Source organism: Canis lupus, chromosome 4 (genome assembly GCF_003254725.2).
Source record: "Canis lupus dingo isolate Sandy chromosome 4, ASM325472v2, whole genome shotgun sequence".
NCBI classification, from domain to species: domain Eukaryota; kingdom Metazoa; phylum Chordata; class Mammalia; order Carnivora; family Canidae; genus Canis; species Canis lupus.
The window spans coordinates 4,291,015-4,307,280 of NC_064246.1; the positions used below are offsets into that span (position 1 = coordinate 4,291,015).

The following is a 16,266-nucleotide window of genomic DNA, read 5'->3' on the forward strand; positions in this document are numbered from 1 at the left end:
TGAGAAAATGCTCTGCATCACTTGCCATCAGGGAAATACAAATCAAAACCACAATGAGATACCACCTCACACCAGCGAGAATGGGGAAAATTAACAAGACAGGAAACCACAAATGTTGGAGAGGATGCGGAGAAAAGGGAACCCTCTTACACTGTTGGTGGGAATGTGAACTGGTGCAGCCACTCTGGAAAACTGTGTGGAGGTTCCTCAAACAGTTAAAAATAGATCTGCCCTACGACCCAGCAATTGCACTGTTGGGGATTTACCCCAAAGATACAAATGCAATGAAACGCCGGGACACCTGCACCCCGATGTTTATAGCAGCAATGGCCACGATAGCCAAACTGTGGAAGGAGCCTCGGTGTCCAATGAAAGATGAATGGATAAAGAAGATGTGGTTTATGTATACAATGAAATATTACTCAGCTATTAGAAATGACAAATACCCACCATTTGCTTCGACGTGGATGGAACTGGAGGGTATTATGCTGAGTGAAGTAAGTCAGTCGGAGAAGGACAAACATTATATGTTCTCATTCATTTGGGGAATAGTGAAAGGGAATATAAGGGAAGGGAGAAGAAATGTGTGGGAAATATCAGAAAGGGAGACAGAACGTAAAGACTGCTAACTCTGGGAAACGAACTAGGGGTGGTGGAAGGGGAGAAGGGCGGCGGGGTGGGAGTGAATGGGTGACGGGCACTGGGGTTTATTCTGTATGTTAGTAAATTGAACACCAATAAAAAATAAATTTAAAAAATTAAACATACACTTAACCTGTGACCCTAAAATTCCATTTTTAGGTATTTACCTAAAAGAAATTAAAACATATATCCATAAAAAGGCTTATACAAGAATATCCATGTCAGCCTTTTTGCTAATAGCCAAAAAGTGGAAATAACCCAAATGTCAATCAACAAGAGAGTATATAACCAAATTGTGATATATTTATATAATAGACTATTATATAGCAGTAAAAGGAAACAGGCTACTGATACTCCTACCATAATGGATGAAACCCTCAAAAACATTATGTTAGCAAAAAGAACAACCAAACACAAAAGAGCAACATTTTGTGATTTTATTCATATGAAGTCTAAGAACCGGCAAAATTAAGATACGGTGATAGAATTCAGGATGGTAGTTGTGTCCGTGAGGAAGGAGGAAGCAAGAAGGTGAATTGGTTAGAAAGAAGCATTAGGAAACTTCCTGAAGTGATAAAAATATACTATGTCTTGGGATGCCTGGGTGGTTCACTTGGTTGAGTGTCTACCTTCCACTCAGGTCATGATCTCAGGGCCCTGGATAAGCCCCACATTGGGCTCTCTGTTCAGCAGGGAGTCTGCTTTTCCCTCTCCTGCTGCCCCTCCCCCTGCTCTTTCTCTCTCTCTCTCTCTCTCTCTCTCTCTCTCTCATAAACAAATGAAATATTTTTAAAAATTTGGTGTCATCACCAAGGCCAGTCATTTATTTTGTCTTTAACTGTTTTCTACATGCTCTACCCTAGTCCAGACTTTCACCCCTGTGCTCAGATGACTACAAAAACCTCCTCTCTACCTTAAAACCACATTATTGTGCACCTGTTTTTTAAGTTGATTATGGAGACTTTCAAAAATACCTAAAATATCAAACAAGGACCCATGTGACCATTACCCAGCATTAATTTTTCTTTGTAGTATTTTGAAATAAATGTCAGGTATCAATTCATTTTATCTTTAAATCCTTTACCTGTCTACAGCTCTGAATGATAAGGACTCCTACAAAATTTGTCATGCTCAGTAATGAGTGTGTTCCTTATTGTCATCTAATAGTGTATAAACTTTCCCAATTGTTCTATAATTTTTATAACTGCTTGATTCTGGATCCAAACAAGGCCCACACATTGCATTTGTTTGATGTATGCTTAGTCTTTTTAATCCCTGACAGGTACCCTCCCCAGCCATGTTTAAAATATCAGCTATTTATTGATGAAACTGGGTTATTTGTTCTGCAGGATTTCCCACATTCTGGGTTTAGCTGATCAAATGCTTGTGGCTCAAGTTTTCAAGATTTGACTGGATTCTAGTTCCTGGAATCATATTTGTTTTTGTGTTTGTTTATTTAAAGACTTCTTTATTAAAAAAAAAAAAAAAGACTTCTTTATTAAAAGTGCTTTGCGTTTTCCATTACAGCATAGCAGGAGACAGAGAATGTCTAGTTGTCCTGCTTTTTTTTTTTTTAAGATTTTTATTTATTTATTCGTGAGAGACACACAGAGAGAGAGAGGCAGAGACACAGGCAGAGGGAGAAGCAGGCTCCATGCAGGGAGCCTGACGTGGGACTTGATCCTGGGACTCTAGGATCACGCCCTGGGCTGAAAGGGGCGCTAAACCGCTGAGACACCTGGGCTGCCTGTTGTCCGGCTTTTTGAGACTATATCAGCCTGATCCATGCATTACAAAGTTCACCCTCAATCTTTAACCTAACAGTTTTAGCAGCCGCTGATTATAGTTGCCAGGATGCACTTTTTTCAATAGGAATTGCAAAATAGTTATTTCTCAAAGTTTCTCATTCCACCATCATCTTTTAGCTCTGATTCTTGTGTAAGGAAGAATATTCCCTTATTAACTATTTGAGTACCCTAAAATATAGTCTGTATCGGAAAGGCAAGATAAATGCTTGCTTCTTTTCCCTGTTTATTAATTTTTAGGATAATGAGTTGGTGCCCTAGCAACCTCCAATTTTTGTATTCGTTTTTATTTTTGAGGTGTCATTATGAATTCAGGTATTTTTTACAAAAGTAGTTTCAAACCTTTGCAGTTATTATTCCATGTGATATTCAAATTAACATCTCTGTAGATTCAAATTGTTGCGTTTTTTTAATATAGCTTTTCAATTTTTAGCAAGTTAATATGACTAACTTCTTTGCTTTCTGGAATAGAAGAATGTCCCTGGCTTATCTTGCACCTTCCTTCCTGGATCTAGAACCAGACTCCCCCCACTCCCCAAGAACCCCCTGTTTCCTTTTCATGAGATAATGGTATTTAGAAATTATAAATCTAGGGACTAGGTGCACTCATTTCTATTCAGTTGTCATTTCTTCTCAGCATTTCTAGTGGACAAAGCTAGGAAAATATGAATCTTTTTAGAAAGAAAAATGAATCATGAGTTCCTACTTATATTTTCATATTTTCTTGGATTTTATACCTGTATTTCCTTTTATTAATATTGATAATCTTGGTTCCTGATACCATTAGTATACTCACTTATTTGTTCCCTCTCTCTCTCTCTCTCTTTCTCTATCTATCTATAGATAGATATCTATATCTTTTCAAAATAAGATGACCAACATTTTCACATAACAAGCTCAGTGAATGCAAATTAAGACTTTTTCATGGCTCTTTGTTCTTAGGATATCACAATGAGTGTGCCATGAAAATAAACTATTGTAAAAAAAAGCTATTGTAAAAGCTATTCAAATAAGTTTCTTTATTTAGTCATGCCACCAACGTCAACTAACTAGTCATGTTCTTTTTTTTTTTTTGCCATTCACTTTCTATTTTTAGGGATTCCACTGGGTTTTTATTTGTTTTACTTTGTTTTTAATTATATAAAATGTCTACGTGGTTCCAAAATCAAAATTGTGAAACATGGCACAGAGAGGTTCTAGCTTTTAACTCTTTCCCTCCCTTCATTCCATCTCTTTCTCTATAGGTCACCATCTTTTTTATTATTGCTATTTCTTTTGGAGATAGAAGCAAATCTGTGCATGTGCGTGCACACACCACACAGAGTATATGTATTATCCCCACCCTCTCCTCAACACAAAGAGAACTGTACTCTTCACTTTATTCTGCACTTCACTTTCTTCAACTAACAGTACATTCTAGAGGTCATTCCATAACAGTACATAGAGATCTTTTTGTGCATTTTTGTAACTGGCAACAAGCTATATTCTGTTTGTAATCTGCTTGATTTTTAAAACCCAGTGCCTCTCTCCTATTGTTATAACTTGATTCTGATTAATCCCTCGGTCTGTAGCTCTTCTTTACAAGATCAGCTCATCTTTGTCTCTTGCAACCTCTTTACATCCTGTGTATTCTAATGACCTGCTGCTCCATTTGTGCTGTCCACTCTGCACGAAGTGCCTCCTTCCTCTTTGTGTCCATCTATATACCTGTTCGGTCAATGTATCCATACGTCCAGCTCCCTTTCCCCACCTTCAAAACCTTCCTTACCTTCAGAGTCCATTCAGAGCTCTTCCTTCTTAGACAAATACCTGAAAATGTTATTTTCACACACATTAGCATTTTATTATCTTCTAAGAATTTGTGTTTAATAAATTCAGTTCCTTAAATCAATTTTTTGAGGGCTAAAAACAAGACTTTTCCCTTTTTTGTGTTCATCCCTTATAACACCTTTTCAGGTCCCAGGAACTATGATCAATAAATTATTGGTCAGATGTTGAGATGAGATTCTAAAAACAACTGCAGGCACTGAGAAAACCACGTGTGTTTTAGATATTCAGGATAAATGAAAACATTTTTGATAGCTCTTCAAGGTGATTTTAGAAGGTCACTGAATACTAAACTGAACTATTTTTAGATTATATCAAGAGCATTACCTTTAAAACACACATGAAAATAGTCTAGACATTTACTATTTTTCTTTATTTGCCAACTTTTTAGGCCTTTTACTCGCAGAGTATTTGTGCACTTTTCTCTTTTGGTCAGGTAGCAGCTGTCTCCTGAGTAATTTAAAATGTTGCATTAAAATGAGCTTTGCTATTTTCATCATTGCATATGTTCATCTTATGCTTTTGGGAAATGATATGATGTGATTCACTGTGTTAATTTAAATATCACCCAAAATGTAAGAGTTTCCAAATTCATTTGTTGACATTTAATACTGTTCACAGTTTAAAATGTCATAAAGCCAAATGCAGTGGTATTTTTTTAAAAGATTTTATTTATTCATGAGAGACACTGAGAGAGGCAGAGAGACACAGGGAGGAGAAGCAAGCTCCATGCAAGGAGCCCAATGTGGAATTCGATCCTGGGACTCTGGGATCATGCCCTGAGCCAAAGGCAGATGCTCAACCACTGAGCCATCCAGGCGTCCCATGCAGTAGTATTTGTATCAATGCGAGTTTTTAAAAAGTAAAACACATCTTTCATTTTTTGGCATAATTAATGTTTCAATAATACATAGTGTACATATAACAATTAGGCATAAGATCTATAGCATGGAAAGGACACTTAAAAAATCATGAATCAAAGTTTGGTTTAGGTCTATTCTATGAAAGACAGTTGACATCGCCTTAAATAACATTCTGATTTTGGTTACAGGGCAGTTCATAAAAGACTGGCCTGGGGGAACCTGGGTGGCTCAGTTGGTTAAGCCTCTGCCTTCAGCTCAGGTCCTGATCCCAGGGGTCCTGGGATAGAGCATTGGGCTCTGTGTTCAGTGGGGAGTCTGCTTCTCCTCACTTGTGTATGCTCTCTCTCTCACACACTCTTGCTCAAATAAATAGTAAAATCTTTAAAAAAAGAAAAGACTGACCCAAACCAGCCCTTCTCTGGGCATATGCACAGAACTGGTGCCTAAGTCTTGCTGGTTTTAGACTTTATCACCTTTAGTTGTCCATGGGGAGTAATGACTGCTTACAAGCTGATCCAAAGAAAGGGTTGTATTGTGGAAGTTTCACCAACTTCTATTCTACCAAGCAAAAATCAAAGGGAAAAAAATAAATCAGCATAATTCTCTTACCTGAAGGTTTAAAGGAAAGTTTACCTTCCAGTTCATTTTTCCTAGGAGAAGAACTAAGAATTATTTTCCTTTATCCCAAGTTTATTTCCTCAGTTCCTACAGCAAATCCTCTCCAAAAATTTTTCCCCAAAAGCTTACTTGCTTGCTTTTCTTTTCCTCCTTTTCTTACTTTCCTTTTCTTTCTTTACTTTTATAATGAAAATTCTCAAATATAGTAAGAAAAATAGAAAATTATATAATGAGTATCATATAAAAACCATCACCTAAATTTAACAGTTGTTAATATTTTAACCATATTGACATCATTTCTTTTTTTATTAAAGTAAATTACAAAAAAAATAAAAAATAAAGTAAATTACAGAAATCTTTTTCAAAAGACATTATCTTACATAACCATAACAACATCATTATACCTAACATAATTAGCTTATACCCTAATGTCACCATATTTCCAATGCAAAATCAAATTTTTCAATCATCCCCAAGATGTCTTTTAGCTGCTTTATTCCAACCAGATCCCAACAAATAAATCTAACAATATAATTTAACTTAATTACTCTTAAATAATTTAAACATAAGAAATAACAATTCTTTATGACTTAAAAAATTGTTTCTTTTTCTTAAAGCATGGAGCCAAGTTGGTTTTATATTTGTCAGAGTTGATACATAATCACCAAGATGAATTGACTGAAGAAGAACTAGACACAGCAGAACTGCTTATGAATGCTTTAAAACTGTGCGGGCAGAAGTGCATCCCTCCCACAGCAACAACAAAAGCAGACCTTATTAAAATGATCAAAGAGGTGAGTCAGTGAAATCATAAGACACAATTTTCTTAGGAGATCCCATTGAATGTAATTAAAGAATGATCGAAGGATTCTCTTTATTATAGAATATCACTGATGATAAATTTGATATGATTTTTTATACCACTTTTTTTACTATGAGAGAATAAATAGGCTTATTGTAAGGAGCACTTTATCCTTTGTAGTCATCCTTATCGTAAATCAGTAACTTTCAGTGAAGGAAAGATTGTTATAGTGAACAAGCACGTTGAAGAATCAGCCTTGAAGCAAGCAACTGTGTAAACCCCTTAGGTTTGGCAACCCTGTTAACTATTCTACCCTAATTTCTGTCCCCCAAACTGTGTAGAAACAAAGGAGAATTATTATTTAAGCGGTTAATGTGTTTTAATGTTCTAGTCTCTTGGGAACAGTACTTTTTTTTTATTAACTTGGTTTTAAAATGAGTTTGTTGGCTTCTGTGGCAATGTCAAATGATAAATAATATGTTTTATACTGCATATTATTATCCCAATCTTTTAGGAACAAAAGAAATATGAAACTGAAGAAGGTACAAATAAAGCCACCTGGCAGAGAACGGTTAATAATAATCAACAAAGGTAGGATTTGCTATGTTCTAAAAGTCATGCCTTTTTAATCCATTGGACTTCACACATACCTTTAGTGTTAAAGTATCATGCTTTTCTGTCTATCTAACGGATAGGCTTAACTTACGGGCAGTCTCGTTTGTTTATTTAGTCTCTTTCAGCGTCTGGATTCAAAATCAAAGGACATATCTAAAATCGCTGCAGACATCACCCAGGCCGTGTCTCTCTCCCAAGGAATTGAGAGAAAAAAGGTGATTCAATATATCAGAGGAATGTACAAAGTAGATCTGAGTGCCAGCAGACACTGGCAGGAACTTATTCAACAGCTGACACATGATAGGTAAGCAAAGTGGGAGGACGTTTCAAGTTGTCCAGCATATTTTATTAATGTGAAACACTTTTTTCATTTCAGAATAAAGATTCATAACACTGTTTCATTAGTTTAAATATTTTTTGTTTAATCACTTGTGATATATTTCATCTTGAATAATCCTACAAGAATCTTTTTTTAAATTTTTGAGGGCAAGGTCAGGGGGAAGGAGGAATGAGAAAGAGAGGCATTAGCTCTTCTAGATAATAAAATCTATACATTGTTTTAATTTTAAAATAGAATCTTTGTAGAAGAATAGAGAAATCACTGAAACAGGATAGTTGGGAAATAGATATTTTTCTAGATAAGATTTTAGTAATAATATCTAAAAGATGTATCACAGATAATGAAAAGAGGAAAATTAAGGTGTTATTCTTTAAATTTGGTTAAGGTAACGTATAAGCATGACTTAAGGTGCTAAAATGCACTAAACATTATACACTAAAGGAGATACCAGGTGAACAAAAGAATTAAACTCAAAGTTTATACAGTGGAAGAAAATAGTGTTTATCAACTCTGTGATAGATGGTTAACTTTCTAAGCTCAAACACCATAAAAGAAACCACCAAGAACAAAAAAATGGATTTGAGCTTTAATTTTTTTTCCAGTGGACTTAATAACTCTAACAAAAGCAACAAAATGTGAAAGTTTATTTTCAACAAACGCATCAAAGTTAACATTTTTATGGTTTTAAAAACTAATGCCAATTTAAAAGTAAAATGTTAAGATCCCAAAAAGTTTGAGCAAGAGATGTGAATACACTCTTCCACATAAAACAAATAGAATTAATAAACAGGAAAATATCCAGTGTGACTAGAGGCTAATTTGATTTTTTAAAAACCTTTAAATACCATGTTTTACCTTTTATGTTATAAATTTTTTTTAGGTACTAATACCCACAGCAGAAAGAAATGTAATCTACAGCAGCCTGGTGGCTCAGTGGTTTAGCGCTGCCTTTGGCCCAGGTTATGATCCTGGAGACCTGGGATTGAGTCCCATGTTGGGCTCCCTGCATGGAGCCTGCTTCTCCCTCTGCCTATGTCTCTGCCTCTCTCTTTCTCTGTGTGTGTCTCTCATGAATAAATAAATAAAATATTTTTTTTTTAAAAAAAGAAAGAAATGTAATCTAGTCCATGGTAGAGACTCAATGGCTTTATACACTTGACAGCATATGTCAGGAATCCTTTAAATATGTTATTTCTACCCCCGGTTATCCTATTTCAGCAATTCTCTTCTAAGGAAAATATTCAAAATATAGAAAGGCAATAACTGTAAAAGTTTTCATCTCTGCATTATTTATTGCTAGTGAATGAACTGGAAGAAAATATATAATAATGGTAATAGAGTTAAATACATGATAATACACTCAGTGCATTAGTCAGCTATTTTCAATGATGACAATAAAGATTAAAATATGTCTAGTAAAAGAAGAAGGGATTTAGAAATGTATATACATAATAATTATAACTACAGTTTTAAAAAATGAAAGAAAATAATCTCTACCAGTGATTAGATCTGTTTTTTGTTTGTTTGTTTTTTAAAGATCTTATTTATTTATTCATGAGAGACAGAGAGAGAGAAGCAGAGACACAGGCAGAGGGAGAAGCAGGCTCCATGCAGGGAGCCTGATGTGGGACTCGATCCTGGGTCTCCGGGATCAGGCTCTGGGCTGAAGGCGGCACTAAACCACTGAGCCCCCTGGGCTGCCCTGATTAGGTATGTTTAGGGGAGTAGGATTGAGGGTGATTTTTTTTTCTCTTACCTATTTCTAAAAATATATTCAATGCAGTTCTACTGTCCTTTCATTTAAAATATGAGCTTATTTTTTTAAGAAGTGTAACTTGTGCTACAAAAATGAACTAAGTTTATTCATTACGTTAGTAGGCAAGATGAGAAATATAGAAACTTACTTTGGAAAATGTATTTTATCAGGCCGTATTAAGTCCAATCAGTGTACTGCTAAAGCATACATGTTGCTAAAGCATTCAAAGTAGTCATGATATATCCTTTTAAAAATTTAATAGGTATAAGAAAGTGGTAGCAAAGCATGCCTCCAGGCAGGGAACCAGAAGACTGGGGTTTAGGAGTAGAACATATATTTTTTTTATCTTATTCTGTTGTACTCTATGTATGTATTCCCTAGTCTAATTAGATAAGCAGTTGGGGTTTTTTAATTTATTAGATCAATTTTGATTTCTTTATTCAAGTTCTATAATAATTTTATTATAAGCTATAAGTACTGTAGATTGCCACTTAGAACATTCTTTTATTGTCACTTGCAGAGCAGCCTGGTATGACCCTCTCTACTATCCGACTTCATGGCAACTGGATCCCACAGAAGGGCCAAATCGAGAGAGGAGACGTCTACAGAGATGCTACTTAACTATTCCAAATAAATATCTCCTTCGGGATAGACAAAAATCAGAAGGTAATAATGGCTTCTTAACGCAACATACAAATGTGGTATGTAACTGTGGTCATTACGTAGAGACAATATGTACTTTTTTCTTCAACAGATGTGGTCAAACCACCACTGTCTTTCCTATTTGAAGATAAAACTCATTCTTCTTTCTCTTCAACTGTAAAAGACAAAGCTGCAAGTGAGTCTATAAGGTAAGTGTGAATCTTTAAAATGTCCTCACTTTTGTTGAAGTAGTTAAAGAGTTTTGTGATTTATTGTAGTGTTTATATTCATTCCAGATAATGCTGTGGTTTAGGAAAGGTCCTACACATGGCTCAAGAGAGGACAGGTTGAATGGCCAAAACCCAAAAGGAAAAGACATTTTTGATAGGATTCAGTGGACTTCAGTCATCGTATTCTGGCCCTTATCTGCATACATAAATCTTTGTGGTTGACCTGTCCTAATGTGTCTGTGAAAAAGATAGCACTGCTAGTGGCGTCCGAGACAAGCAATCTAGTGCAGTGATTAAAGGTTCAAATTTTAGCTCCTCATCTTACCAGCTATCTGATCTTGGGCAAGTTACTTAGCCTCTCCGTGTCAGTGAGGAAGATAACAGTACCCAAAGTATCAGCGTATTGTTGAGTATCAAATGAGTCAGTACATGTTAGCTATTGATAGTATTATCATTATTGCAGCAGTTATTATCATGCCCATTTAACAGATGAAAAACTGAGACTCGAAGAAGGTGAGTGACTTGAAAGAGTAGATCTTTTCTCAAAAGATCTTTTCTGAGTCTAAATTCTGTTTTTCCTAGAATACAAGGATTCTTTTATGTGTTTGAAAATACCAGAGGTATGACCCGGCATTTGCTTGATTACTAGAAAATATAAAATACTGAAATTTCTTTTAAAAACAATGAATCTCTATATTCTCTAGACATGGCATAGGAATTATGAGCCTTCTCTAAAAATTTCATTTTCTCCTCTACTAGAACATTAAAAAATGAGATAATATTATCATGTGGGTTTAGACAAGACATGTTTTTTTTAAGACATGTTTTTGAAACTACTCTGCTGTGCTAAACTCTTTTACTAGATAAATAATGTCTTATACCATACTCTTTAAAATTGGTGAAAACATTTAATCATAGTGATTTTCAATGTTTTGACAGAGTGAATCGAAGATGTATCAGTGTTGCACCATCTCGAGAGACAGCTGGTGAATTGTTATTAGGTAAGTCACATTTTGAAGAGTTTTATACATACCCTGCCTTATTGTATTCTTAGATAATTTGAAGCAGTATTTGACATAATACCATTAAATCAGATAAACTTTCCTTAACATCACATAGGTGATTTTGCCTTAACATTGTATATAGTGCTTATGACTCACAAATGTGAAGAAATGACAATCTTATTTTCTAAAAAGCACATGAATAGCATCTTAATTTTTATAAAGTTCACTTTCCTCATAAGTATATATTTTTATATTTAATCATTCTTTTTACTGTACAGCAATTTTTGTTTTTAAAGTGAAGAACTATTAGAATATTAAGAAATATGTCCACCTTGAGATAGTTCATAATTTATATTCTCTATTGTGCTTCTGAGAGAAAGACCAAGGTTGTCCATCCATGGATACCTATGTAATTACGTTTAGTGAGAAATTTTGTCCTCAAGGTATAAAGCAATAGGTTGCACCACTTGGTCTCTGATTCCTTAAAGAATCAGCTTATATGCTATTAGGCCAGTAATTCTTAAAGCAAGGTCCCCAAATCAGGAGCATCAGCATCACATGGGAGCTTCTTAGAAATGCACATTCTTGGGCCCCAGCCCAGACTTCTTGAGTCTGAAACTCTGTGGGTGGGGCCCAGCAATCTGCATTCTTTAGCCCTCCAGGATTTCTGATGTACCTTCAAACTTGAAAGTCCCTGCTGTAAGCAAGGACTACAGCCTCCAAGACTCAAGATGCAGAGCTTCAAGCTGCCAGGACTGTGCCCCATGGTCAGGAGGATGGAGATGATGCCCTTCTCTAAGCCATCAGTGCTCAGTGCTCCAGGGTGACCAGGATACAATACAGAGCCCCAGAGAAATTCCTACCATTTGGTTACCATGGCGCAGGGACATGTATTAACACAGTCAACATATAAAGCAGGAAACATTGGGGGCTATCTTTTAAGGTCTATTCTGCTCTATTGAGTGTTTAAATACATATAATTAAGGATTCCTCTTTTGCTAGAAAATTTGTTTACAAGTTAACTACAATGAACATGTGAGAAAATAAAACAAATTAATATGCTAGTAATATAAGAAGAGTACTGAAAATAATAATAGCCAAGTTTTTTTTTTAGCACTGAATGCCAGGCACTAGTAATAAGCATTTTACATATATTCTAACTTAATTCCCACAGTAACTCTGTGAAATTAAGTCCTGTCTTCCACCCCTTTTTTTTAATAAGGAAATTAAGACACAAAGAAGCAACTTGCCCAAGATCCCATGGATATTGTTAAAAAATATATATTGAGTGACAGGGACTGTTGCTGGGTGCTGGGATTTAAATTTAGGCCAACCGACTCCAGAGGTCAAATCTGTAATCACGTATGGTAATATGCAGATTTATTTTTAAACTCCCAACTAATTACTTTCTATAGGTAAATGTGGGATGTATTTTGTGGAAGATAATGCTTCTGATACAGTCGAAAGTTCGGTGAGTAGAGGCTTAAGTTTGCATTTACATAAATCTAGACAGATGCCCAAAATGTATAACTCTAGTATAACCAGAGAGCAGGTAGCACTATGAGAGTTCATATATTGTCACTCTACACAAGGATTAGTCTTAATTCCAAGCTTTTTCTTTTAAAGATACTTTTATTTTTTATTTTTTATTTTTTTTATTATTTTTTATTTTTTTAATTTATGATAGTCACACAGAGAGAGAGAGAGAGAGGCAAAGACATAGGCAGAGGGAGAAGCAGGCTCCATGCACCGGGAGCCCGACGTGGGATTCGATCCCGGGTCTCCAGGATCGCGCCCTGGGCCAAGGGCAGGCGCCAAACCGCTGCGCCACCCAGGGATCCCCTAAAGATACTTTTAAAAAGAGGCCATACCATCTCCTCTGGCTTACAGTCTGATCTCATAGCAATTAGTATTATGAGTCAAATTCCAAAGTGCTCTTGTTAAAGTGAACAAGCAAAGGGGAAAAAAGTAAGAGAGAGAGAGAGAGAGACAAAGCAAGAAACAGACTCTTAGCTACAGAGAACAAACTGATGATCACCGGAGGGGAAGTGGGTGGGACAGTAGGTTAAACAGGTAATGGGGATTAAGGAGGGCACTTGTCTTGTGATAAGCACAGGGGGAAGTGTTGAATCACTATATTGTACACCTGAAACTATATAACACTGTGTGCTAACTGGAATTAAAATTAAAACTTTAAAAATATAAAAATAATAAAAATGAAAAAAGTGCTCCCGTTATTTTATTTAATTTATTCTTTTTATCACTATTCTCATAGCAACAAATGTATACTCCTTACCACTCCCAGTTCACTATCAAGTACGCTTACTTTCACAAAGAAAGGAAGATGTTGTATAATTGAATAACTTAAATCATGATATTCACATACCTTAGTACCATGATTTTTATTCTATTGGAAGTACTAATATTAATCAGAAAATAACAAAAATTACTCTTTGTATAATAAGACAAAGAATTAGCTTGTATGCCATTAAAATATTGTTTTGAGATTCCTGTAATAAAAATAAGGCCTTTGTTTCAGAAAAGTTCTAAAACCAGGAATTGCTAAGGATATACTAAATAAATTTATATGTGCTTTAATAGTGAATACATACTTGAGTTTAAAATATTAATGAGCTAAAACATAAAATTTTGTTGTAATATGAAAAAAGTCATGAAAATATTTAATATAGCCCCAAAATTTGAGTAGGCATTCTTTCGTGTGATTTACCTAGCAACTGCCACAGCATTGATCCCAGCTAGTAAAAGTATGGCTACATTATTTTTCAAGATGTCACTTTTTAGCAACCAAGGAATTTAATCATTGATATAGGAGCCAGCGTTTTTCTGAATCCAAAAAGATGCCATTTCCTCCCTTTAAAACTCTACTTAAAATACTGTCTTTTAAAATTTTTTTTATTTTAAGGATTTTATTTATTTATTCATGAGGGACACACAGAGAGAGAGAGAGAGAGGGAGGGAGGCAGAGACACAGGCAGAGGGAGAAGCAGGCCCCATGCAGGGAACCCGACGTAGGACTCAATCCCGGGTCCCCAGGATCACGCCCTGGGCTGAAGACAGTGCTAAACCACTGGGCCACCCGGGCTGTCCCTCTTTTTTTTTTTTTTTAATAATAAATTTATTTTTTATTGGTGTTCAATTTGCCAACATACAGAATAACACCCAGTGCTCATCCCGTCAAGTGCCCCCCTCAGTGGCCATCACCCATTCACCCCCACCCCCACCTTCCTCCCTTTCCACCACCCCTAGTTCATTTCCCAGAGTTAGGAGTCTTTATGTTCTGTCTCCCTTTCTGATATTTCCTACCCATTTCTTCTCCCTTCCCTTCTATTCCCTTTCACTATTATTTATATTCCCTATATGAATGAGAACATAATAATGTTTGTCCTTCTCCGATTGACTTATTTCACTCAGCATAATACCCTCCAGTTCTATCCACATCGAAGCAAATGGTGGGTATTTGTCATTTCTAATGGCTGAGCAATATTCCATTGTGTACATAAACCACATCTTCTTTATCCATTCATCTTTCAATGGACACCGAGGCTCCTTCCACAGTTTGGCTATTGTGGACATTGCTGCTAGAAACATCGGGGTGCAGGTGTCCCGGCATTTCATTACATCTGTATCTTTGGGGTAAATCCCCAACAGTGCAATGGCTGGGTCGTAGGGCAGGTCTATTTTTAACTGTTTGAGGAACCTCCACACAGTTTTCCAGAGTGGCTGCACCAGTTCACATTCCCACCAACAGTGTAAGAGGGTTCCCTTTTCTCTGCATCCTCTCCAACATTTGTGGTTTCCTGCCTTGTTAATTTGCCCCATTCTCACTGGGGTGAGGTGGTATCTCATTGTGGTTTTGATTTGTATTTCCCTGATGGCAAGTGATGCAGAGCATTTTCTCATGTGCATGTTGGCCATGTCTATGTCTTCCTCTGTGAGATTTCTGTTCATGTCTTTTGCCCAGTTCATGATTGGATTGTTTGTTTCTTTGGTGTTGAGTTTAATAAGCTCTTTATAGATCTTGGAAACTAGCCCTTTATCTGATACGTCATTTGCAAATATCTTCTCCCATTCTGTAGGTTGTTTTTTAGTTTTGTTGACTGTATCCTTTGCTGTGCAAAAGCTTCTTATCTGGATGAAGTCCCAATAGTTCATTTTTGCTTTTGTTTCTCTTGCCTTCGTGAATGTATCTTGCAAGAAGTTACTGTGGCCGAGTTCAAAAAGGGTGTTGCCTGTGTTCTCCTCTAGGATTTTGATGGAATCTTGTCTCACATTTAGATCTTTCATCCATTTTGAGTTTATCTTTGTGTCTGGTGCAAGAGAGTGGTCTAGTTTCATTCTTCTGCATGTGGATGTCCAATTTTCCCAGCACCATTTATTGTCCCTCTTTTTTTAATAGAGTGAAGAATCCTTTCCTCTGCTCTTTAGCATTTGTCCCTACATTTTATGTGCCATTTGCTGTCTTGCATTTTAAGTGTGTATACACTTTCCTTCTTATACAGATGTATTTCGTGCAGAGCACTTAGCAGAGCACCTTGCTCATAGATGCTCCATTAACATCTGCTGAGCTGAATGAATGAATGAAAGTTGAAGCTCAGTAAGAAGGAATTTGGTTTTATGTATGAGACTACTACATTTTCATTAAAATGTTTAATTTTATTTGTAATGTATTTCCTACCCCTACTTCTAAAAGTCATTTGGAGCCTAGTACAATACTATAACACACATAGAAGAGGGCAAGTCAAAGTTTAAAAATTTCAAAAAAGATTTTAGAAGGATGAAGAGCCTGGGATGAGATAGTCATTGCAATTGAGTTCTAAATTTTGCTCTGAACTCCTGTCCCAACACAAAAGGGTAAATAAATGCTGTTTCCAAAAGGGAAAACTGACAACAACAAACCAAAGTAGGATGCAGGGTAATTTGATGAGATAAATTCTGACTAATTTTAAACCTAGGTAGAAGCTTTTATCATGGTTTTTCTATTAAAAGCATTGAGTATGTAATTCATGTATTCAATTGCAGTTTACAAAAGAGTTAGACATGTTTTTAAAATTTTTCTTGACTTTGTACTTTGGCAAGCACCCAGTGATGGTAAGAAGTAAAG

The 16,266-nt window shown here is 35.9% G+C and overlaps 1 protein-coding gene across 1 annotated transcript in view; it reads left to right on the forward strand.

Annotated features, from left to right (window-relative positions):
- The window catches only part of LYST (lysosomal trafficking regulator), a 189,329-nt gene that overhangs the window by 117,083 nt on the left and 55,980 nt on the right, over nucleotides 1–16,266 (forward strand). The window contains exons 32-38 of the mRNA XM_025448651.3: nucleotides 6,373–6,549; nucleotides 7,072–7,148; nucleotides 7,288–7,476; nucleotides 9,789–9,934; nucleotides 10,023–10,119; nucleotides 11,080–11,141; nucleotides 12,560–12,615. Coding sequence (XP_025304436.1) covers nucleotides 6,373–6,549; nucleotides 7,072–7,148; nucleotides 7,288–7,476; nucleotides 9,789–9,934; nucleotides 10,023–10,119; nucleotides 11,080–11,141; nucleotides 12,560–12,615 — 804 coding nt within the window. The remainder of the gene's footprint in view (nucleotides 1–6,372; nucleotides 6,550–7,071; nucleotides 7,149–7,287; nucleotides 7,477–9,788; nucleotides 9,935–10,022; nucleotides 10,120–11,079; nucleotides 11,142–12,559; nucleotides 12,616–16,266) is intronic.